The sequence below is a fragment of the Melanostigma gelatinosum genome (assembly GCF_949748355.1).
Source record: "Melanostigma gelatinosum genome assembly, chromosome: 21".
NCBI lineage: Eukaryota > Metazoa > Chordata > Actinopteri > Perciformes > Zoarcidae > Melanostigma > Melanostigma gelatinosum.
The window spans coordinates 6,573,086-6,597,288 of NC_136654.1; the positions used below are offsets into that span (position 1 = coordinate 6,573,086).

General features: G+C 43.9%; 2 protein-coding genes across 4 annotated transcripts; both read right to left on the reverse strand.

Annotated features, from left to right (window-relative positions):
- Positions 1-330: 330 nt before the first annotated feature.
- rhot2 (ras homolog family member T2) lies at positions 331-8,081 on the reverse strand. Its single transcript, XM_079292906.1, has 19 exons — positions 7,912-8,081; positions 6,941-6,999; positions 6,341-6,422; positions 6,113-6,156; positions 5,793-5,846; positions 5,609-5,661; positions 5,266-5,374; positions 5,036-5,137; positions 4,828-4,926; positions 4,622-4,730; positions 4,406-4,526; positions 4,085-4,169; positions 3,742-3,887; positions 3,510-3,610; positions 2,922-3,052; positions 2,722-2,802; positions 2,512-2,634; positions 1,682-1,884; positions 331-1,513 (listed from the first exon to the last, which is right to left on the reverse strand). The coding sequence occupies exons 1-19, from the start codon at positions 7,946-7,948 to the stop codon at positions 1,396-1,398; spliced, it is 1,857 nt and encodes a 618-aa protein (XP_079149032.1). The 5' UTR covers positions 7,949-8,081; the 3' UTR covers positions 331-1,395.
- A 566-nt stretch (positions 8,082-8,647) lies between these two features.
- wdr90 (WD repeat domain 90) lies at positions 8,648-24,193 on the reverse strand. 3 transcript variants are annotated; one of them, XM_079292889.1, is made up of 43 exons: positions 23,986-24,193; positions 23,780-23,871; positions 23,372-23,543; positions 22,850-22,988; positions 22,560-22,730; positions 22,146-22,272; positions 21,782-21,849; positions 21,334-21,446; positions 20,990-21,226; positions 20,754-20,816; positions 20,588-20,656; positions 20,357-20,467; positions 20,099-20,244; positions 19,889-19,946; positions 19,510-19,628; positions 18,826-18,987; positions 18,555-18,685; positions 18,353-18,469; positions 17,935-18,170; positions 17,524-17,660; positions 17,239-17,369; positions 16,935-17,065; positions 16,560-16,721; positions 16,335-16,463; positions 15,856-15,989; positions 15,729-15,766; positions 15,522-15,641; positions 15,142-15,300; positions 14,973-15,055; positions 14,786-14,888; positions 14,491-14,612; positions 13,774-13,930; positions 13,435-13,625; positions 13,076-13,244; positions 12,796-12,919; positions 12,199-12,370; positions 11,721-11,843; positions 11,297-11,465; positions 11,005-11,135; positions 10,421-10,564; positions 10,034-10,150; positions 9,814-9,898; positions 8,648-9,696 (listed from the first exon to the last, which is right to left on the reverse strand). In XM_079292889.1, exons 2-43 carry the CDS (start codon positions 23,836-23,838, stop codon positions 9,539-9,541), a joined length of 5,487 nt encoding a protein of 1,828 aa, XP_079149015.1. In that variant the 5' UTR covers positions 23,839-23,871; positions 23,986-24,193; the 3' UTR covers positions 8,648-9,538. The 3 variants fall into 3 exon arrangements, with proteins under 3 accessions (XP_079149015.1, XP_079149014.1, XP_079149013.1); XM_079292888.1 differs by having other exon boundaries at positions 21,803-21,849; positions 23,372-23,548; XM_079292887.1 differs by having other exon boundaries at positions 23,372-23,548.
- Positions 24,194-24,203: the final 10 nt, after the last annotated feature.

Here is a 24,203-nt window from a genome sequence, read left to right on the forward strand (position 1 = left end):
GACCCACCGAGGCATGGTGTTGATGTGGGTATATTAGTGTTGCTCCAGCATGGAGTAATCCAACATGAATTTTGACAGCACAGCAGGATACTACCTTCGGAACCGGTGACTTTCAGTGCACACGTTTTGAGATGAAGCTAATAAGTGGAATATGTTAATAACGTAGATATTAAAACTAAATGAGTGTGGTCAGGTCTGTGAAGTACAATACTTGTGTAGGAATTAAAAACAAATCAAAATTCAGTCAAAAATGTATATTACAATAAAGCACAACATTCATCTTTCATCCCATCATCCATAACACCTTTTGGGCAAAAGCTCCCCATCCAGTCTCGTCTGGTCTTTTATTAAGCATCTAAATCAGTCTGTAAGAAAGACAGCCATGTTTTAAAAGTCACAGAAGTGTATTCTGCAGAAACACCAGGTCCCCGGCTAAATCAAGCAACAAAACACACACATGACTCATGTTGGAAAAGCAATGCAATGGCAGATTATGTAAGAAGGTCAAAGTGCACAGAGTATATTAATAGAAAGAAAATAAAAAAAATCACAGATCATTAACTTATTTCAGTCTCAATCAAAATCAATGAATTCCATTTCAATGTGAACAGAAAGAAGCAGATTCATTTAACCAGATATTTAACGTTTGCTTGGCCTCCACTTTCGCTGCATAAAATATTTTCTTCCTTTTTGCAGCTGCATCAACAAACCACCATTCTTCTTCATGCACATCGCTCCCTGCCAGAGGAGTGGCGGCAGACCTTACTGCTAAAAACATTAAAATGTTTCATTTGTAGGCATAACAATGTGCCTAAAGGGGGCAAATAACATGCTTTTGTCAGATAAGAATATCTAGTGTCCGAGGTGGCATGGTCAGAAGGAAGAGTGCAGTTCATAGGAGATATTCAGCAGCCAGTCAGGATGTTTGCTCTTTATGCTGACCTTTGGTTCTTCAGTCTAGTCAATTTGGCATTTTTATATTTTACGCTTAAGAAACACAGGTTTATAAAAACTCCCCAATCTCACCATTTACACCCGCCACATAACTTAATACGCGTCAGACGGGAATATCTTGGTGCATTTTCCTACCCTTTGATAAAGCACCCGTTTGGATCTTAACAGTTCGTCATGTGTCAATGCACCGAGCGGTGACAGGCTAACTCCTGGACAATGTAAGGCAGAAAAAGCTGAGCACAGCAGCGCGGGGGGAAGAATTTGAACACTCGCTTCCTGTTTCCTTTGAAGTGTCGCAATCAACGGACTCGGAGGGAAGGACAAAGTGAAGAGGAGCAGCGATATGAAGAGTAAACGATGCGGCGGGCTTTGGATCTGGTCTCTGATGTTTTTGCCGTCGTGGATGGATTGATGGAGCGTCAGGCTGAAGCTGATTGTTGATCATTTAAGTCTGGCGACGGCTCTGAAGACGGCAAAGCCGAGAACGGCAACCACAGCCGAGCCCAACGCCACTCTCAGCCAGAATGATGTGTTGCTCATGTTGGAACCATTCAGGTGTCTGGAATGGAGGGAAAAAATATATATTGAAGGTTCAGTCACACAATGCAACACAACTAAAACCATGAGCAAAACGAATGCCTAGCGACCTACATCTCTACCGATCCCTGTTCTCAATGTTTTAAACATTCTACTGTAACTGATCTTTATATTTTCAATGTCTACGTACGGGTATACTGCTGCCCACGCGAGCCTTTTGTAGATGCTCTTGCTGGTGGAGTCGAGGAACAGGCTGGAGAAGGGCAGAGGTGGAGGCAGTTGGTGTTTATAACAGAACTCTGCTGGAGTCGTCCCGTGGAACTGCTTGACCTCAGGAAGGTCCACCTTGGAGGCGACCAGCACACACGGGATGTTGCTCTCCATGTAGTGTTGCTGAGGAAGAAATGGGGTTAATAGTAAAAAAAAACAACTAAAAAAAGTCAGTTGAGAAGAGAATTTACCTTGTTTGCAAGTCGGTCATTATGAAATTCAAGTAAACCCTCATTGAAATACACAATACATGAAAACAAAGTGAAGTAAAGAATAAATCACTTTTATTCGAGCTCGTCATCGGTCCAAGCTGACAAACAACCAACTGCAGAGTGTGTAAAGTCTGCTTCCTGTTTCCACGCCCAGTGTACGAGTGGTCATGTGATATGCGTTTTCAGGCGTTGTCGTGTGGACGGAGATTATAATCATAAACGGTGCTGAAGCGCTCGTGTGGACAGAAATGGTTTTGGTTTTAAAAAGGCCATTTTAAATGAAAATGTAGTCGTGTTGCTGTAGCCTGAGAGTAAACCGGTAATACAGTTAACAACGGGCCTTTTCTTCCACTAATAATCAGAGTAACAGACCAACACCATGCCTTCTGTACACACCTTGATCTGAGTAAATACTTCATTCATGAATAATAATCAGCCACAAGCAGCTTCGTCTCTGAAGTGCTGGATTCAGTCAACAGCACAAACTAAAAATGATAATTAATAAATGAAATGCGTCAGTAATTGTGCCGTTACTCACCTTGTATATACTGGCACAATGGTCAAAGGAATGTGGGTCACTGGCGTCATACATGAGACACGCAACATCACAGTTGGCGTCTGACGCCTTCAGGAACTCGACCTCCACATCCACCTCATTGAGCTGCACAGGGAGGAGAAGTGTGCTCGTGGTGTTAATCAGGGTCAGAGGTTAAAGGTCAACATCAGGCTCAGGATGGGAGCTACTTACTATAAGGTACTTCTCCTGGTTGCTAACTTGGACAGTGTTTATGGCGTAGGGGGAAAAGGCACTGCTGGAATTTCTTTTATTCTGTAGACGGCAAACAAATATTACAGGAAACCACTACCTAGCGTTATTAAAAGTTCAGAGAAGTTGTAATAACGCAAAGCTTCATATTTTCGGTTCCAGACTAGCAGATGGTGCCATACCACAACGTTGTGGCCCACAAAGGCCTGGAGAAAGGCGGTCTTGCCAGTCCCCCGCGGTCCGATCACCTTGCAGAGAAACACTGACCGCTGTGTCTGGCGTCTCTCCAGGTCCGCCTCTTTCTCCTGAGTTACTGCACATGTAAACAAGCAGAAACACTCAGTATGAACACAATGCTCAAACACACTGGGTATTACTAGGTTTAGAAATGAATCCAGGTCCACACTACACCTGTGTAGTGCAGTTTTAGGCAACACGACATCACAGATGGAAAGCCAGAGGAAACGACTAATCGTCACAAGACATAAAATTAGAGTGTGACTATAAAATAAAAGTATTGAAAAGATGACCCGGGAGAAACAAACTACAAAGTAAATCACTAATGGGACAAAAACTGTGAAGTTTGGCTCGAAGGTGCTGCCACAGGGAAGTTAAATCAAGAGGGTTTGTAGCCTGTACAGTAACCATTTTAGGATATCTGGGACTTTGCCTTTCTGTCGTCACTCTAAACTGTTTGACTTGACTCAACTATTCACACACACACACACACACACACACACACACACACACACACACACACACACACACACCTGTGATTGCGGCGGTCTGGGACTCCTGCTCAGTGAGGATCGGGTAGCCGAGGTATCCTAGGTGCTCCAGGCAACGGTGGATGTCAAAGTACGCAGAGAGCCTGCGTGTGACGGGATTGACATACGTGTGACTTTGAACTGTGCGGGACATACGGCGCTTATAAGTGCGCAAAAAGTGTAAAGCTAGTGCGTGCAGTCACAATATGTCATCAACGAGAGGCGAGAGACTTACGTCCACTGACAAAGGTAGCCTTGGTGAGAGATGTAGCCCTCGTCAGTGGTGGGGACAGTCATGTAGACCTCTGGCCCCCACGGCATGTAAGGACACACGCAAAACAGGTTCCTAAGCTCCGCCGGTGACAGGGCACAGTCTTTGTCCTGAGAGGGAAAAACAAGGAAACCCTCCTTCATTGCATGTGACATGGAGAAAACTAAGACATCATTTGAAATACTTCGCCCGAATATATTCAACACATAATCATATCGTTTCAATGACATTTCTCACAACATTTAACTGTTACAGTTTACCGTCCAGTGGGACGACGTGACCAAAGGCGACTAGGTTTGCTACTCACTTCATCGTACTTGTCGAACAGCCGCTGGAGGAACTGGTGACCTAAATGACTGAACTCTGTGGTGCAGCCGACTGGAACTCGTAGTCTGACAACAGAAAAACAACAGTTCGATATTTAGATACCGGAGCATTCCTAGCTAGTGCGTAGACACATAAAGATAAAACCAAATGGAAACAGAGAATCTGAGACAGATGGCAATGTAGAACCCACGGACAGGGACCTTTATTCTCCGATAATATTGCAAATACAGCCTGTTGTAACACTAGTTATCAGCAGTGCAGACATTTGCATCCGAGATGACGGATGGTGTCGTGGACATACTCGGGGTAAAGGTAATCGTCAGTCAGCTCAAGGTTGTCGTCGTAACCAAACTTCCTGAGGATGGTCCACGTGGTTTCATGTCGGCCCCTCTGGATGAATAACGTATTCAGAAACAAGAAGCCTGAAAAAGAAGACACAAACGCACAACACGTGGCCATTAGTTGAGTGTGGCCTTGCAACGACACCGTTAAAGTAGCATGTTGTCATTCGTGTTACCATTTAGGGTCAGGCCATTGTCCTGCACCCCATCGTTGGTGTTCTTCCAAACTACCGTCTTCACATCTTCTAAGGCTTGAGGTGCCAGAGGATTCCCAAAACAAGATTTCTACACATAAAGATAGATTTTCTTATATAGCGAACAAATGTCTTATGTGCAAATAAGTGCTGAGAAGACATTATGTCAAGCGATTTGTCACCTTTACCTGAAAGCAGTTGAGTTCAGCGTCACTGAGGATGCGGTCATTGTCCAGGTCGGAAATGTAAAATATCCTGCTTAGGGCTCGGACACACAGTTGTTTCAGCTGGGGACAAAAATGTTATTATTAATCAACCAATACTTTTCATGCACAGATGTAAATAAGTGGAGCGAGCGAGAGACACGCTGACTCCACAGTGAGCATCACATCTGACCTGTTTGTCCTCGGGGTCATAAAGAGGAGCAGTGGGGTGAAGAACGGCCTTCTGTGCATAGTAGAACAGCTCGGAAATGTTTTTCAAGTTCTTTGCAGAACACTTGAAAGAGAAAGAATGGCAGAAAGAACACAGATACAATTATCCAAACAATCTAAAAGGTTTAGACAAAGTGTGCATGTCAACGCTACAGTTAGCGGGTGCAAACAGAGTGCAGTGATACGTCTCACCTCAACACACGTCTCAATCTCAGAGAACTGGTTCATGATGGGAAGAATGGTTTCCATCGAGCTTCCACAGCGAAGATCAGACTTGTTTCCCACGAGGATGATGGGAACTCTGATTAAACACAAGGAGACAGGCTAACTCTCAATAAAACGGTTAATTTTCTTAAATACAGGCTTTCCTGTAAATCAGTACTCATTCAAACGGAGTGTAACTCCGTGCAGGGTCTTATTCTGGACAATTTAGCTCCAAATTCCCAGATTAGAAAGAGGGCACAGAAGAGCTCAGGTAACACACACACACACACACACACACACACACACACACATCGACAGCATACAAACATACTTGTTCCCTTTCTCTGCGTCACCGTTAACTAAAGGTATCCATTTAGTTTTGATCTGAAAAAATAAAACAAGAGGCAGAAACAAGTGCAAGTTGTATTTTAAATGCATTTAGTAATAGTAATGTACAGTATGTGGAAAGCTTGTACAGTAGACGAGACAATATATACCAGTTAGCGGGTTACTACCTTGTCTATTGTTTCCTCATTGGTGACATCATACACTACACACACCACATTAGCCTGTGTGGGTTAGAGAAAGAACAGCTGTGAGGGACCGTATGCCAAAAACAGGATTCAATAAACCTTGAATACATTTATAATAAAATGCTACTAAAACGAAACAGACATTTATATGGCTTTACGGTTGTTATTCTTAATCAGGGGCGGCACAGCATTGCTCAACATTATTCCAGCCCAACGGAATCCTTCAGTGCAGCTGGCTTTGATCTCATTTGTTAAATCAGATGGTGTTCAGTATGTTCATTGGTGGTGAAAGGTGTACTTACCTTGATGATCTCATTTCTAAGGACTTCATCACTCTGCTCTTTTTCTGTTAAAGACAGACACAAACGGATACCAAAGTCAAGATACTCAGACTAAGATACTTATGTTTCAACAAACCACACACACACTAAAGAGTTTTACAGCGTGTGTCTTAATGTGCAACAAGCATAGCGACCAGTCAGAGGAATGAATAGCGGTGGTCCTCCGCATTAGCCTTCAGGCGATGTTACCTGAGTAGTCCACTATATGTGTGGGCACCTTCTCTGGAGTCACGTCAGCAGGGATGGTGATCTCTTCAGCTCTGGAGGGAACCTTTCAGAGTTCGCAGACAAATTGTCAACCATCACTTAATCAGGATAACGCAAACACACACTTTCCATAAGCCATAAACTGAAATGCTGGGTAACTGTCATTTTTGGGGGACAAAAACAGTAGTGCAAAATGTATGAGTCATTATACCATATGTATGATATAGAACATCTCTCCACGCATTCTGGTGTAACTACAATAGTATACATTTGCCAGCAAGTGTACTTAAACTAAAATAAGCTAAATGTCACACAGAAACACTACCAGTGGCCACATAGTACAGAGCAGAACAAGTTGATTCGAACATGTCAAAGAAAGCACAAACATGCTGCAAAAGCCACAATATGTTGCAAAAGCCCACGTTAGAGTCAACCTTTCTAGTGAAGAATAAACTCCAGGGGGACCATTTTGGATTTTTATCATATTGAGCAATATATTGGAAGTGTTGAGTGTATGAAACAAACTTAAAAGAAGAGTTTTTGAAACACAGCAGAGGTGAATAGTTACACTGAGACTTTTACCTCCTCTGGGAATTCTTCTCCAACCAAAGACATGATGAGGGATGTCTTCCCCACCTTGGCTGTTGGAGGAGACAACATGAAGTGAAGGAGAGAAGCTGCCAGAGAAAGACTCTAGGATCCTTATTTGACTTGTGTGGTGAAGTGATCGCACTTCTTGTAAAAGGACATCAATCAGCTACTAGCAAGTTAGCCAAAACTATTCGTCATGTTGTAAATTACATAGAGTGTAATAGTGCTGCTCGTTAATATGGCATGTAACCTAGTTAGTAAACACTATCGTATTGCTACTATGCAGTTGAGTCTTCAGCCACAGAGTATGTCATTGATACACATACAGAACATACGATAACGGTCATACTGAACCGGTACCCACTATATAACTTACAGTTAGCTAGCTAATGGTAAAAGTGTCACTTTCACTAAAGCATGGGCATATGTTTAGTTAAGAGATGTAATGCTAATTCGGTTAACCGGTCTGTCGGCGTTAGTTTATAAAGCAACGGTCTGACTGCAGCTTCCGTTAACGTTATATTTAAAGTTAGCGTTAGTTTGCTAACATGTCGATGCTCTAACTCACAGATAACTTTTAAAATAAGACAATTAAATATATTTGTTATGTAATGCGGCTTTATGTTATCTCATGAAAACAAAAATCATGTTTACTAACTTCTGTTCGGCTGCTAGGTTAAGCTAACTAAGTTAGCGTTAAGTTACTAAGTTAGCTAACCGTTCACATCTTGAAACTAAAGTTACTCTGAGCTAAATTAGCATAGCGGAAAGTACCGTTTGGAAAGCGACCACTTAGTAGAAGACATAAATATTAGTGCAGACATAAATGTCCCTGTTATCTCCACCATGCCACCAGGAGGAGATGACAAGAGAGCGACAAGTTCGTAAGTTAGCTACAAGAGCTAATGTTTGCTAACGCTAGTTTGTTAGCTTCTGGTCAGCTGTCAGTGCGAATGACTTACGCTCCCCCAGCAGGAGTATCCTGACGTCTTGCTTCATGTTTCTCCTCTGGTTGACTAACCGTCACACGCGCCACAGTCCTACAGTGACATTTATCGTTCATTTGAATGCCAAAATTCTAGCTAAAATCAAACGTGTGCCTCTCCACAGCACCCAAGGTGAAACCATATCATTCCGGTTCACAGAGGAGACGGTGAAAACACGCCCTCTGCTGGCCGAACACAGGCCCTGCAGCCCACGTGAGCTATAAAACGTTCAACAAAATAAAAATGTTCATGGTGGCATAAAGTCTCATCAGAGATGAAGCTTTATCTCAACATAGTAACCCTATGTTAATTTATATTTAATTAGAGTTCAGAGCGACTGCTTCTGGAATTAATGTGCATTTGATGAGAACTTTAAACTTGTACAGGCCAGCTATCAGTAAATATTGTTGCTTTCCACCTCTGCCCAAAATTGTGCCCCATTAACAGCGAAATCAACAGCCTATTTTTTAACCCAACTAATTAAGATGAATTATATTCATAGCTATATTTAAATTTCAGCACTTTTGAAAAGATAGAGATGGGATGGATGGCTGTCTTATTTTCAGGGAGTCTAACACCTCAGTCTGTTAATAAACCTCCAGTGAGGTGATTATTCAGAGTAAAACAATCCCTTATAACACTATCATGATCGTGTAATATACGGTTTAATTATCAAAGTGATGCCGCTGCCTGAATCTTAAAGATATAGCCGTGTTGAAACTATTTTTATTAATCTTTACAGCTTGTGAAATCAGAATCAAGAATGAATTGTAATACAAAATATTAATAGCAGTCATATCTAACTGACATTTTTGGGATGATTTTCAAAACCTGAATCTCTACCTTTCCTCCTCCAAATCTCCACCTGCTTTAAAAAAAGCAATCAATTGGGGTTTTGTTGTAGAATCCACTGCACAGGAAGATCACCAGGAGTTGTGTATATGATACAAAAATCTCCAAAGCAAAAACAAGGGAGGAAATGGAGAGGATAATTTGAGCTCTCAATAATGACAGTATCCCAGTTCCAATGTGACAGAAAGACCTTTGTGTCCGTTAGCAAAAATGGAAATTCAAGAAGATTTATGCAAAATGTTCTGAACAGTACATCTGTCCTCCATCATTCTGGTGGAGACGAGTAGAAGTACACGTCTTTGGCTGCAGCAGTCTCTCCTTTTGTATGTGTGCGTGCACAAACCAGGCATTGTTGGAGTGCTCTTACAGATTGTTATTGCTCATGCTGTGATAACAGCTCATGCTGCTTCTCATTTAAACCCCATCCAATCCCACAGCAGCCTACAAACTATGATTCTATTTACCACTGAAAAACAGTGGACAGGACAGCAACTGTTATTCTCTGGAAGAAAATCTAAAATAGTCAAAACTGAGAAGTGACTGGACAGGCAACAACAAATCTCTTCAACAAAAATGTATTCTAAAACCATACACATGAAAAAAAGAAACTCCACAAAGCATCTCTGCAAATTATTACCATTTCTCTACAAATATTCGATGAATAAAAAAAATAAATATAGAACAATCTAATTACATAAAATAAAGATTGAAACCAGGAACCTGTGAACCAGGATCAACAGATGTGAGGCCCTCAGAGGCCCTGCACCTCCCACAGCAGGATCTCATTAAAAGCTACAGTGAAAAGAAGCGTCCCTGACGGAGAGAAGCAACACGTCTGCAGTGAGTCACTGTGCTGCAGGAAGTCCTGGAACTTGCCACTGGTCGACTTGATCAACTTCAACACTCGCTCTGATAAGAAATGAGACATAACAGGAGGGAAATATTCACAAACTTATCATACTAAAATCTAATTTCTTTACTGTAACAATAAGGATTCACATCATGAAAAACAAGGGCCGAGTTTACCTTTTGATCCCACAGCTATGAGCTGACTCTTACAGGACAGGCTAAAGCATGTGGCCCAGTCGGGCAGGGCAATCTTTTTCATTATCTGTAATAAAAAATAAAAAAACCATATTGTGTGATTACACGCACATCTGTGGACATTTTGCCGGCAACATCTGCTCTGTACAGGTACAGGAAAAACACTGTGGTAGAGGAGTGAAGCAGTGGGTGCTTGCGGTACCTGTTTTTTAGTCAGGCTGTAGAAGGACAGCTCCTTCTCTACTCCATAGCCAGTGTAGACCACCAGGCTGGGGTCTGCAGGGCAGAAGGCAGCCAGACTGGGAGGAGGGCGGTCATCCTACAGCACAAAAGGGTTACAAAAACATTAGACGTGCAAAGGTTTGACATGGACAAAGCACATTTTTTTTTGCAAACTTCGTAAAGGAGGTTGCAACAATATGCTGAAAAATGTAAAACTAATACTTTAGATATAATACATTTAGAATAAAAAGGCTTGGCGTTTAAGTATCCGCAAGACTTACAAATAGATCAACCACAGCACTCAATATTTGGAGTGGTATTTCTAGTCGTTATCACTGTGTACTACTACTTAAAACACAGAAGGTACCCCGAAATAGGCCGGAGCAGGAAATGTCAGCCAGTCGAGCAGCTCGCATTTGTCCCTCAACCAATCGGCAGCCCACACACTGACGCGTCTGTCAGCACTGGCAGCCAACCACATCTCGTTGCCTTCCAGTCCAAAATTCTTACACTGAGGATTGGAAGAGAAACGGCTTCAGACACGGATGAAAAAAATGTCATTAAAATGTCAAGAGACAGGAAAGGAAATGTCAGGTAACCTTTTGTATGAGAAGCAGGCAGAAAGCCCGTCAAGAGCACGGTTACTAGAGAAGCCAAGTGTACGTATACGTTGTACGATACATGAAGGGGATTTGTGAAGTGAAGCTGAATTGAAAGGAGAAACGTCATGCAGAATCAGTCTCCATGGGGATAGAACTCTGGAGTAGAAGTCGAAAATGTTTGATTGATAAGTGATTGATGTTAAAGAAAGGCCTCAGCAGTGCAGTCCAGGACAACATTTTGTGGTTGATGACAGTAATTGTTGGGGCCGTTCAGGGGCTATTCTAACCTCTCTCATTATACTGCTATTGCGCTGCCATGTTATGCTCTGACTCAATTCAGTGAGCTGACCTGTTCATTCACACACTGGATGGTGGTAATCGGCGCTCCTTTGTGGTCATTGATGACCCGTATAGTCGCCCCATTCACTGGGCTGCTGACGGCTATCAGACCATTCTTCCCCGCTGAAAGGATCACATGACCTGTAGGGGGCCAAAAGGTGTTACGGAGCCGAACCGGATGCAACATAGCTGCTTTAATGTAACAGGAAACTTACTGCGAGCACATAGAATTGATTATTTCATCATGAAGTAAGTTGCATGCAGAAGCTGCAGGTTATTAAGCTACTGCTATCCTCTCTCACCGTGAGCAGAGTACTGTACGGCCGTGACAGCCACTCGATGGGGATGCAGCTTCATCTCCATCTCTGAAGATGAAAGACGGAAGATCCTCAGGGTCCCGTCGCTGTATCCTGCTGCCACACATGCACTCTCCTTACGGGAAGAAGGGCTCCAGCACACACAGCCGCAGGCCTGACCCACAGAAAAAACACATGGGGGGGGGGGGGGGGTATTATGTAAGGGTGGAATGCTGTTATGATCAGATCAAGTCAAACATTCTTGTTTCACCACAATATTTAAATCTGCTTGGAGTAGAAGCACTAGGAGACCCCCCCCCCATTCAACTTACTGTCTCAGATGCTTCATCAAAGCCCTTGAGCTTGTACCAGACCTGAGCCACCTGTCACTTATATAATAAGTATATTAATATTAAGTGTATCCTCTCACCTGACTGAGCACCTGAAACTGCACCACCAGCTCGTTGCCAGGGACCGACCACACCCTCACGCTGCCGTCCTCGCTGCAGGTGGCAAAATGTCTCTCGTCAGCACTAAAAGCCACATCATTCACCTGGAAGGCACAGAGGAGCACACACAGAGAGAGAATGTCAATACTGGTACAAGACGCTAATATTAGCAGCTCGCACAGAGCTTCCTCAGAAGTCACATGAGGTCATTTTCATTACTTAAATTTGAACATCTTTATTTCCTGGTGCAAACGTTCTGCAAACTGAGTAAAATATGAAATACTCCTCTTCCTTCGGGATCGCCGTTGATGTGTGATTGACAGGCCATTAATACAGATCAACCTTCAACACATTATGATTATGCTAAACAACACACTTGCCTCCCAGTTATAAGCTGTATGTTCCAGCTCCTGCTGGAGACACAAGATGTGTGCATGTGGTTACTTTTCACACTGGTACCTTGGTCTTGTGCCCGCTGACCAGCCGGATGCTGCCGCCGTCTGACCAGTTGATGTACCAGAGGGTTCCCTCTGTGGTGCCAACGATGCCCATGTCCATCGTGTTATCAAATGCTGCGCTGATCGTCGTCCCATCCAGCATGATCTCCTGCTCCAACACCACCATGGTCCCACTGAGGAACAGACCGAAAACAAGGAACCCCTTATTAATGACCACTGGACGATGAGATGGAACCAAACCGCCATTCTTTGTCTGTTTCACACAATAGACATTAACTCGTCGTTCTACGAGTCAGGCCAAGCAGAAATGAAAAAGCACCATAAAACTACCATCATTTAAAATAACAACCTATACGTTCCTCTTAAGAATATGTCCAGAACAAGTTATATAGCTAAGTACAAGGGTTGGTAAACCTTATACATAAATATACCGTTTTACCTAAAGTTCTTTCCCGTAGGCTAAATTTGATAGGAACCGTAATGAAACTACACAGGTGACACTGACTGTGTATGGCATGTAGGCCTTCATCACATAAGAACATTAAAGTGACGAGATAAGAAACAGGAAGACTCATAGGAGAATAAACTACATACAGACCTGTCTTCCTCATTGCAGTACTTTTCCTGAGCCTTCACGCCCCGCAAAGCGTCTACGTCCCACAGTCGCAACCAGCGGGTGTTGCTGCCTGTCAAAAGACGGTTCCCTCGACACAGCAGCACTCCTAAACCAAGAAACCATACCAGTCCTATAACTGTTTGTAGAAACCCAGGACCAGAATGCATGCAAGCAACAACAAGACTATTTTAGTTTCTTTGAGAACCATAAAGAGTATTAAGCCAAATTAGCTGGTTAGAATATACAGAGGGTCCATTTGTACCGATCTCCCCCTCATCAGCTTCCCAGGTCATGAGGCAGCGCCGTGTGTTCACGTCCCAGACGCAAACATGTCCCCGATTTGTGGCGGTGAACAGAAAGGAGTCCACGTGGTAGCACAGAGCCGTCAGCTCCGCATCGCCCACTTCTACTGGTGCCTTCACCTTCTGGACCTACATGTGTGAAGGAGTGGTTAACCCTCATGGACCAACGCAAAGACAACCAAGATATTTACCCAATCAAAATGTAGTTCGGACCCAAGTACTTGAGAACACTGCATTGATCGCATGTTTTAAGCTAACATAGTGGATCGGGGGGATGAGTGTTTAGTTAACCACACTATCATTCTCTGTGGTCATTTACCTTGAGGTCTACATCCGAGCCATGCGTGTGGATGAGGCAGAAGTAAGCCCCTTGGCTGCCCACCCAGGCCAGCTGGCTGGCTGTTGAGGGGCTGAAGGCTGCGTCGTGAATCGGTCCCGACACCCTCACACTGGACAGCAGCTTGAAGGTGTCACTGCTCCACAGAGCCACCTCTGGGTCAGAAAAGTCTCCTGTTGGAAAGAATCAGTGGTCAGTAGTAGCGGAGTACCTCGATTGGCCTTTCTCTTTAATTTCAATCAATTATTGCCAAACCGGCACTAAACTTGAAGTTTAAATGCTAATGACTGATTGATGCAGTCTGATTTATATTTGACTGACCAGCAGAGAGAAAGAAGCGATCGTCCCGAGAGAAAGCGAGAGTCTGCACTGCGCCCCCGTGGTAGGAGATGGTATTGCGACAAGTTCCATTCTGGACGTCCCAAATGCAGATGAGGCTCTTGCTCCCATTACTGCCACCAGCCGCTGATGCCACCGTCTAGACCGGAAGTAAAACAGACAGAAAGGCACCGTCATTTTTCACGCTCAAAGCATTTGTGCTCACGGATATCGACTGCGATGTCCCACTCGTGAGTGAAAGTCCATCCATCTCCTGATAGGACGTCCCTTTCTCTCGTCTCCTGGTGAGAATGGACTCAATGCATTCGCGTTCTCCTGCGGTGACTAACCAACCAGCTGATTTACTGGATTTCTTCGCCTGCTGTGTTGACCAGCTGAGGTCTATTCAGTCCATTTTGATCTAATAATGACCCTCGGACATATATATTTCATAGAATTTGGAATCTACACAGAAACACCTGAATGGCTATCACATGACATGAGATCACTAGTGCTTTGGACACACACCGGCTAATGCTGAACCCGGGAACACCGGATTTTCTGTCAGTCACTGTGATATAAAGAGACCACAATGCAATTCACCTATTTTACTTCATTCAGTCTGTGTTGGTTCTTTGCCATTACTGTCACCATCAAAGCCCCGCATAGCGTCTTTTAAATCACGGTCATAACTGTGAAGATTAGAACTATGGACTATACCGTTGCATCATTGGTGACGGCCAGACAAGAGATCTCCTCGCTGTGGCCCTGCAAGTGTCTCTGGCTTCCTGTATGAAGGTGCTCCACCACCACCACACAGCCACACGAGTACGCAAACAAACCTGCAACAGAAATCGATTGCTGGGTGAAGCAAACCAGTAACCAGTCCCAGTGCTCTGGCGCGTTAGTGTGGACGGAGATTATTTCTGAAACAGAGTTTATTAGTGTGGAGGTAGGCTAAGACTTCCTGAATAAAATATCTGTTTTTGTTCTACTTCCAGTAGATTGTAATAACCTTGGTCAGGGCTCCACACCATGTTGCCGCGCCCATTGCCATTGTAGCCGATCACTGCTTTCAGCTTTATGCCCTCTTCTCCTGGTTGGGGAGCCACAGCAGCCTGGATCAGAGGCAACGTTAAGACACACTAACATACGCCCAGTGACAGGAGTCCATCATTATATCAGGTCGGCATACTCTTTACCTGGTCAAGAGTGGAGGTCTTGAAACGTGGGATAAAGTGCCTGTAGCAATCAGGACGGACTGGCTTCTTCCCTTTCAACTCAACTAAATGACAAAATAGAATTTTAAAAAACAAAATCAACCGAAAGCCCCTTCACTGTTAATGCAGGACAATGCAGTGGGGCACTTACCAGTGTTCATATGACTTGTGTTCATGGGAGATGTGTTGGCCAGCTCTGTGACTTGGAGGAAGGAGACGGCAGGTCTGGGGTCAGAGGAGGGACCTGAACCAGTGACTGTGACTGTGGGGACGGTCGGGGTGTCACCACAAATCGACAAGGAGCCCAAAGCTGGAGGAGGGTAACAGGAGAGAAAATATGACTGAGGGTAACAATAAACCAAGTCCCTGCAACCATTAAACACCTCTGGTATGGCCATTAGCCACAAATACATGCTTGATACACGTGTAGAGCGTGAATCTTGGTATTGCTAAATATTCATTGCTGAGAGCTTAGATATAAACAGTGTTAAACCGACCTCACAGTAGTTAAAAGTGAAAAAGAGAACTAACCCCCCTGTTCAACTTGGTTTAGGGTGCTAATGTCCAGTCGTAATGGCGGTGAGGAGGGGAGGGGTGCCGTCTGTCGAGGCATCCCATTGGACAACTGAACTCCACTGACATCTGGTTGAGCTGGTACATAAAAAACACAAATACAACATTTGAATCAGGTGTATCTGATAACATAGAAGCATGAATGCAAACTGTAAATGAAGTTACCTGATTGAGGAGTTGAGATGTAGCTTAATCTTAGAGAACTGTGAGGACAGAACAAAACTTGTAACACTTGTAAAAGTGTAACACGCAAGTTATCGAGAAGATTCAAACATGCAACAGCGATTATTACCGACTGTCTTTTAAGGACTCGACAGGATGTGCCAGGAAGTCCCAAAGGAAAATGGCGTCTCCCACCGAGACCACGCCCAGCTGGTCGGGGGTGAAGCTCACCTGGCGGATGGGCTGACTGTGGCCTATGAACATCTGGTACAGAGAACCACACTTCAGTTACTACCGACACGACATCAACTACTAACACTCCTCTCTAAATGTAGACGACATACTTTCTATGACAGCGATGGATGTTTTACCACACAATTGCACAATTTTAACTGCTCTCAAGATTTAAATTGTATGTTTGCATGCTTTAATTGAAATCTAAGCGTTTTGTAATGAATTCATTCTCACTAACAACTAGATGCTTATTTGACCTACTTGTAAACGGCTGCAAGGACTTTATCAAATATAAATCAGGAGCGACTCTGTAGTTTATTTACCAGTGAATAGTACTCATTCGGAAACATAAGAAAACCCTTAATTGTTGACTACCTGTGAGCTAACATCGAGCTGCATGTTGTAATCCCACACTTTCACAGCATTGTGTCCTGCTGTCAGCAGGAATCGACTGTCCTCGCTCACAGCCAGGGACGAGCACTGGTGTTTGTGCACCTTCGACACCTGTCAGGAAGACAGAAATCCACCATGTGATTGAAAAAGAGAATAAAATGACCGTGTAGAGGCAAACTGTACGTTCAAGAAGCTCAGCAGGTTTACCTCTCGGAGCAGACGGCCCGTCTTGGTGCTAACCCAGAGGATCTTGTTAGCCGATGTGGCGACCAACAAGTGTTCAGTGGAGGCCGGAGAGAAGCGGACCCTCAGTGCAGAATCAAGACGGGGGCTTTGTACGTCCAAAATACTCACGTCGACATGGAGCAACTAGACAGAGATGGAACAGGTCAATGTGGACACATAAGAACATGCATATTAATAAGAACTATGTTATTCTTGGGTATATCTTCAGTATGGTGTAAAGTTTTTGGGGAAAGGGTGACGCTGCTTCACCACTCCTTCATAACTGTTGCATGAAATCTGATCTAATTTACTTGAGCAATGTGACGAATAGCGCGGTGCCGACAGTGTGCAAGATACCTCATCCAGAGACTGCGAGTCGGCGATGGTGACAATGTACTCCGAGGGGCCGATAAAAGCCACACAGCGGCTGTCACTGCTCACGGTGAGAGCGTCTGGAGCGCGCTCGGTGCCTCGGGCCAACACATTACCTAGCCAATCGGGTACAGAGTGAATTAAACAACACCCGCCTGATGTACACAACAGATAAGGATGTGTATGTATTGTCCTATAGTGTTGATAGCTTCACAGTTCACATTTCTGATCAGTGAAGTTAAGGTGTGTTCGTGCATTTGTGTGTGTGTGTGTGTGTGTGTGTACATACACACGACTCTGATCACATTGTGGTCTTCATCAGAAGCGTTGTAAAGCGCCAAAGAGCCCTGAGAGCCAGCGCTGTACATGAACTCCCCATCCGGAGAGAAGGAAAGACCCACCACTTCACCTCTGTGCTGCCTATAATATACATACACATGTATATGTACAGGCAAATACAAACATACAGAGAAACAAGCATATAGTAATTGTCCCCAACGCAAGCTTTTGCTATCCAAAATGAAGAGCCGCAGCCACTGGTGGAGCTGGAGCTTCCACTATAGTTTAGACGTACTTGTGTTCAGCCAGCATCTTGGCACTGGAGATGTCAAAGACTCTGACGATGCCGGAGCTGAAGCCACAAGAGAAGACCTGCTCGCTGGGATGGAAGGCCACTGAGCTGGGGCTGTCCTCCGACACAAAATCATACAGCTAAAGCACAGGAGACAACAGACAGTCAGTTTAACAGCAAATAACAGGCAGTGTCAGTTACTTTGGTGTAAAGATATACTCATTAGTGGAGCATCTTCAAGTCAGTAGAAATATGTTTTGAGGTAAATTAAATGAGTTACTCCCAATAATTAGCTTGGGCTTTAGTTTGACTTTTTGTCTGGTTCAACACATTGAAAGACACGGTGAACATGCGTTAACAAAGCATTCAAATAGTAGAATCTGATCATAAAAAAAAGGTGAAAAAAATCCTGACCTGATGCAAGGAATCCATATTCCAAATGCGCACTGTGCCATCGGATGAGGCTGTTGTGAGATGCCGACGGACGCCATCCACACTGAAGCCGAGCACAGTGTCCGTGTGTGACCTCATCAGCGTGTTGTAACCACGGCTGCTCACGTCGAGGAAACCCAGGCTACCAGTGGAGGAGGCTGCCAGCACCCGAAGGCTGTCTGAGGAGACCGACACCAGGCTCACAGGTCCCTCGTGCTCTTGAAAACAATGACGTGTGTCCGAGTCATTGTCTGCGCGAGGATGGTGCATCATCTCATATTCACGATTTCAATGTCAGTCATTTTAAACAATGACCTGGGTTGTACTGCCAACATGTAGTAAAGATTAAATGCGTATTGGGACCTGTCAGGCTACTGCTGCAGGTTAACATTACGCCTACCAGCCTCCAGGAAGATGGTAGAAAAATCAAGAGGCCACAGACGCAGGAAGCCATCTTCAGAACCCGTGGAACAAAATGATGAGGACACACTGATGCTGTTGATGGCAATGCCTGGACCTGGGACACACACACACACACACACACAATGACCCACAGATTCTTAAAAAGTTGTATCCCTTCTTTGAACTACTAAACAACACACCTGTGTTAAAAGTCAATTTCTCCCGGCGGTTTGCATGCTGCTGCTGTGCAGGCAACAGCCTCCTGACATTCCTAATAACAACTCTGCTGTAGTCGATCTCAAAGATATAGCCACTCCGACTGCTGGCAAATCTATGGGAAGACAATCACAAGAGGGAAATAGTAATCATTTAATAATAATAATAATGATAATGTTTTCAGTGGATGAGGTTCATGCTTCTGCCAATCCTTCGTAAACTAGGATGGTTTCAGCGTCTGCTTTGCTCACTCACAGTGTTCGTTCATCAAGATGCTGGTTGGAGGAATTCCCCTCCTCAAAGGCCACGTCAGTGAAGTCCATTGAGTGGTATTCACCCAGGTTGACTGGACAGGAGCGCAGCGTCCCATTCCTCACTCGCCACAGGCGAATATTGTCGCGACCACACGACACCATCCTGAAACCAGCACACTCATAGATTAAGAGATCGAGATTTCTAATTGACTGTCCTTCTAGCTCCCACCGTCTTTCTCTTCATACATCCAGGGCCTGTGTGGTTCGTAGGGCTGTTCCGAATAGTTCGAAGCTTCATTAATCGCGTTGACATTCAAACTGTATTATTTATAACACGGCTAAGTGTCCATATAGCTTTTTTGCTGAGTTAGTTTGTACTCTGTCTGTTCAGAACATGGTGATTTATGTTGGTAATTATCATGTTTGAGCTGGCTTGTGTTTTAAAGTGAAGTGAAGTACATTTCTTGAGACCAGTTGCATTTTACTCTTGTAACATACTGTAGGTTTTGCCACTACCCATAAAGAAATCTGCACTTTTTGCACCAGGCCCTCAACACCTTCCTTATGTGTATGTGTGAAATAAACTACAATCCAAAAATGTTCCCAAATATGCAATTATGCACTGTTGGCTAAATAAAACAATCAAACACACAACCCTAATGTAAACGCAGAGAAGGGAGGGTACCTTGTATCATCAAAGAAGGCAACCTTCATGGTGAGGACGTCCACATCTGTGTGTGCTTTGGCTAAGATGGTCACCTCTCCACCTTCACTGACGTTCGAAGTGTTCCACACCACCACCATCTGTGAAAGATTGAATCAGCGCCACAAACACAGACAGTCGGCTTGCAGCTTTGCTGAGTCATAGCTTCTAACGAGGGGAGCTGATTTATAGCTAAGTAAAGGTCTTTCTTTGCACTTTTTCCATCGGTGTCTAATAATTCCCACGGCTCTTGCCACAGATTTTGGCTACAGTGCAGCTTGTGTTTATTACCTTTATTCACAAATTAGAAAAACAAGTCTTTGAATGTTCATGTGGGACAATTTGCATTTGTGTCACTTACTGTTTTACTGTGGCTGTCTCTACCCACTCCACAGAGAGTACCGCCCCCGAATGAGAAGCTTCGAAAAGGGAATGAGAACAAATAAGACAAAATTAGTGAGCGAGCAGTGATCGACGTACGCTATGACCTCATTGTATATTGTACATAAAGGCTTATAACCATCTTATCTTAAGAGGGCTGTGTGTGCGCGTGCATAAGCAGTTGGTTTACCTAAGAGATGATAATGAATGAGCATGAATCCTAAACATGGCCAGACAGTTTCCTTTGTGGTAGTTCCACACTCGGACTACACTGTGGTTGCCAGTTTGTGCCGAGGCCAGCAGGGTTGTGTTGCCATTGAAAGCCAGAGCGGATACCTACAGAGAACACACATGGACAGAAGTTGCACATTGTTTTTGTAATGAACACAGAGTCCAACTGCATCAGAAGAGATTCTACTCTGGAGGTATCACATCGCAGCTCATTTACTTTATCAGTGTGGCCGATGAAGAACCTCTGCTGTTGCGACGATATTTTCATGGAGACGATAATGGCGTGACACGGATACACCACCGCATCACCCGATTTGCTCCACAGGGCCTACAGTGTCATAAAGTACAGCTGTTAGACCTCCATTAAGCCTTTGATTGAATGCATTTAATTAAAATCACAAAGTATGTGAAGCCAGCCTGATAAGGGTTTAACTCCGCACGAGCGTACACATTTAGTGGTGGCTCCTCCGAAGCCGATGATTCGATTGAGCCTGAGAATCGGGTCTGGAAGCAGCTTCTAAGAAGTGACGGCAAAATAATTGTAATGAGTTCTCAAACAAATGCCGTACAGCAGCTGGTTTTATTTCACTCTCTACTGTCCTCGTCTCGCTCACCTCCTGTCTGGGCTCTTTGGACAATGATAGATGGACAGGATGTGGCACTGGAGTGCAAACAATCTGGGAATGTAAAGAGATTACCGTAATAGTGTTTCCAATGCTGCCAAACTAATTGTACGACAAAGCATGCTGCATTCAAAGAAATGCATTGTACTGAATATGATGTACAAAAAGAGAGGAATGTGGTGTGTAATTGAATTTCTGGGTTCAATTGAGTCAATAAGAAGCTTCACCTCTTCTTCACTTTCCTCCTCACGTTCGCTGAAGCCGTCCTCAGGATGAACATGCACATGAACTCCCCCGTCATCGGTATCCCAGGGAGGCCTGGATGTGAACGGCTGTGAACTGGAGCTTGTTGACTCCCGCTGATGCTGGTCACCATTGTGGGAAAGCCAGTCATCACTCTGTTGAGCAGAAACTACGCCCAGGTCCGGTAGGTCGGTCACCACGGGTGTTCGATTCCTCAGGAGCTGAGGAGACAGAAGAAGGGAAAAACTGACATCTGACATATTTTCACAGACAAAAGTCAAGCTGATCGGGATCAAAGAGAATGGATTTAAAGATACTAAAGTCTTACTGGTTTTGGAGCGGTGATCTGCTGGATGTGAGACACACGGTCCTTAACTGGTTGGCTGAGGTTGACGCAGCTAGACTCCTCTCTAGTAGGGCTTCTTTGGTCAGAGACACAATCTGGGAGAGAAAGGCACTCATCTTCAACACATTCCTAGTAGAGAGACTTTTGCATGTATTTGAAGCAGAATCCGTTTTTATTGCCAAGGAGGCGTTCACATACAAGGAATTTGTTCGGTAATAGTGTTGTTTTTATTAAAAACTCTTTGATCAATAAACAATCAAAACTATTTAACAAGTAAGAGCGGAATGAAAGACATTTTACAATAATTGTTTATGTGGTGCAGAGCGAAATAAAGAATAATTACAATTTCTTTTAAAAGCAACTGGAAAAAGTCAGACCCGAAAATACTTTATGATGAAAATGATGAAGAGTGTGTTATTCCATGACTTACTAGCCTCGAGCTCGAGATTACCTTTTTGAATGGAGTCAAACGGTAACTTTGTTCCCTCTGAGGGAAACCTGTTGGGGTAGGATAAGATAAGGGACTCCATAGCCGTACATGGTGACAGAAGCAGGTAACCTTTTAGTTTTCTTAAATTCATAACAATATAGACTGAAGATCATATTTTATATACAACATGTGCTTTGTGCAAATAACTCTACTAGTCATATATAAAAGTGTCTCTGTAATATGTAAAAATCCATTTCTGAATCTCTGTTATTAAAGGTGCATTGATACAATTATTTCAGGGCAGATTTAGCTTTTAGCACTATTTCAATGATGTGCATTGTGGTCCCAGGTGAGGTTACCTTACCTGATATAATCATAGAGATCATGCCAGGAGACCCCCTTGGGCACAGGGTACGACATGTCTCTGGGCATAGGACCTGTTCCCTTAGAAGAAGCCAGACCCATCCTCTTGGCTTCACTGAAGGAAACTCCTGAAGAGACAATTGCAAAGTAAAGATGTCATACATCCACTAAGGATGCAGTCTGATACGAAATGAAGGGTATGTGATGAAAATATTGTTTCCTTTAAAAACCAGTAACTGCCATGTATGTAGCTGCTATGTGTTCAGGTATGTTTGAATAAATGTGGATGCATCTGCTGCTCCATGCAGTTATGCTGCGGTGTATAATGTATTCATGGGAGGCTCTGTAAAGACTGTGGCACTAAATGTCCCTGGAACAGGGCAATGAAGAATCTATCTGTTTAACGGAGGCTCACCCGGGTCCAGCAGCAGGTCGCTGGTCAACATGTTTTTCACTGCCATATTGGCGCAAAGCTTAACGCTTTTCAGTTGACTGTGGCAGCGGTTGAGGTAGACAGAGAGTGTGCACTGCAGATCCAGCATCAAACAGGTCCAACGCACGGAAGCGGGGGCTGGACCCACCAAACCTGGAGCACGTTGGAAGATTATTTACATTACATACAAACGGACGGCAAATTATCAAAACAAACGCAGACGAACAATAGTTCACAAGTACAGTTGCATGTGTGTGTGTGCATGTATTCACCATGTCTTGCAGATTTGGCCGTGCTTTCGTAGACTGAATCCTTTGCAGCTCCGCAGAGGAAAGGAAACTGAAGCGAGGTTGCTGTGGACTTGAACTCTTTGAACATGTTGGAAAAAGAGATACGGACCACCTGGCCCTCCTTCACATCACAGCACACACAGAGAGAAGGGGGGAAGGGAAAAGTCTTCCTTCTTTTAAATTAATTTCAATCAAAGAGCTCTTCATATTATAGTAGATACGGGTGGAATGGTTCACAGTTAAGTACGCTTCTGGGGTTCTTCTCAATTGTTCCTAGTTGCGCTTTTTGGTAGGTGTAGAGTCATTGATACCCCTTCAGAATTTCAATTAGATTGAAATGGCACAATAGCAAATAACAAAGAATGCAAAAAAAAAAAAAAAAAAGAAGCAGTGTGGATTAGTCTGTCAGTCAAAACAAGCTCCAGTCCCGTTGAGATAGTGTAGGTATGTCAATACACTTGATCTCATCACACACACGCACGCACTTAAAATCAGGTCAGATACCTCCACAGAGAGATCCAGGTGGGCCAGAAAGTATTTGCCGGCGGCCGGCCTGAAGAGAAGGTAGAAGTAGCGCCCCACCAGCCCCAGAGACTGGTTGCTGTTTTTGGGTACCAGGATGTAGCTGTTGGCAGGAACAGGACCCCTGATCCTGAACACTGAACACTTCAGTCTCCTGTCCTGGGAGATTTCAGCAAAAGTAGACGAAAAGTAAACCAACTTTGGTGTGGAAAGTGATTCTCTCCACAAGGTTTTGTAGCGGACAAGAAATTCAAGCACAGCCACCAATGGGACACTACACACTTTGTACAGCCACCTCTCAAGCCTACAGCAGTGTTTGATATTCAAAAGATAGTTTGAGGGGTAAAGTATAACTTTAAATATAAGTGTAACAGTGTGTAGCCAGGTTACCGTGTATGTTGACACGTCCCCCTGTTTTGCAGACCTTTTCCAGTCTTCAACTTTGACATGTTTAAATATGTTGACGTAAGGATGCTGCCAACCTGCACAAGTCAAAACAGGGTTCAGTAACAGTGGCCCGTAACAGCATGAACTGTCAGGTTACTGCTTCTATCTCACAGCCTCTGTTGCTTTAAAAACTTTAAAGTTCCTTTTACCTTCAGAGGCCATTGGTAACGAATGTCGCAAATGTGAAGTCCACCTGTTGCTGTCTCAGTCTTGCTTCAACTCGAGCAGCTGAGACGTTAGCTAGCAAAAAAACAAACAGCTATATGACCGGAAAAGCTCTTCTCCGTTTGCAAAATGATAATATACGTATTTTCACATCATTATGACATGAAAGGGCTTTTTTCCAGTTCTCCCGGGTTAGCGTTAC

Bases quoted from the DNA above. Each gene is read 5' to 3' on its own strand.
- rhot2 (XM_079292906.1), bottom strand. From the start codon at position 7,948: ATGAAGCAAGACGTCAGGATACTCCTGCTGGGGGAGC. The intron at 4,927-5,035 runs GTCAGATGTGAT...TTTTGTCCCCAG, and splicing joins ATGACCCCGAGGACAAACAG to CTGAAACAACTGTGTGTCCG. The intron at 4,731-4,827 runs GTAAAGGTGACA...CTTTATGTGTAG, and splicing joins CTGAACTCAACTGCTTTCAG to AAATCTTGTTTTGGGAATCC.
- wdr90 (XM_079292887.1), bottom strand. The intron at 21,850-22,145 runs GTAAGGTAACCT...CTACCCCAACAG, and splicing joins GATCTCTATGATTATATCAG to GTTTCCCTCAGAGGGAACAA. The intron at 14,889-14,972 runs GTAAAGAGTATG...CCTCTGATCCAG, and splicing joins AGACCTCCACTCTTGACCAG to GCTGCTGTGGCTCCCCAACC.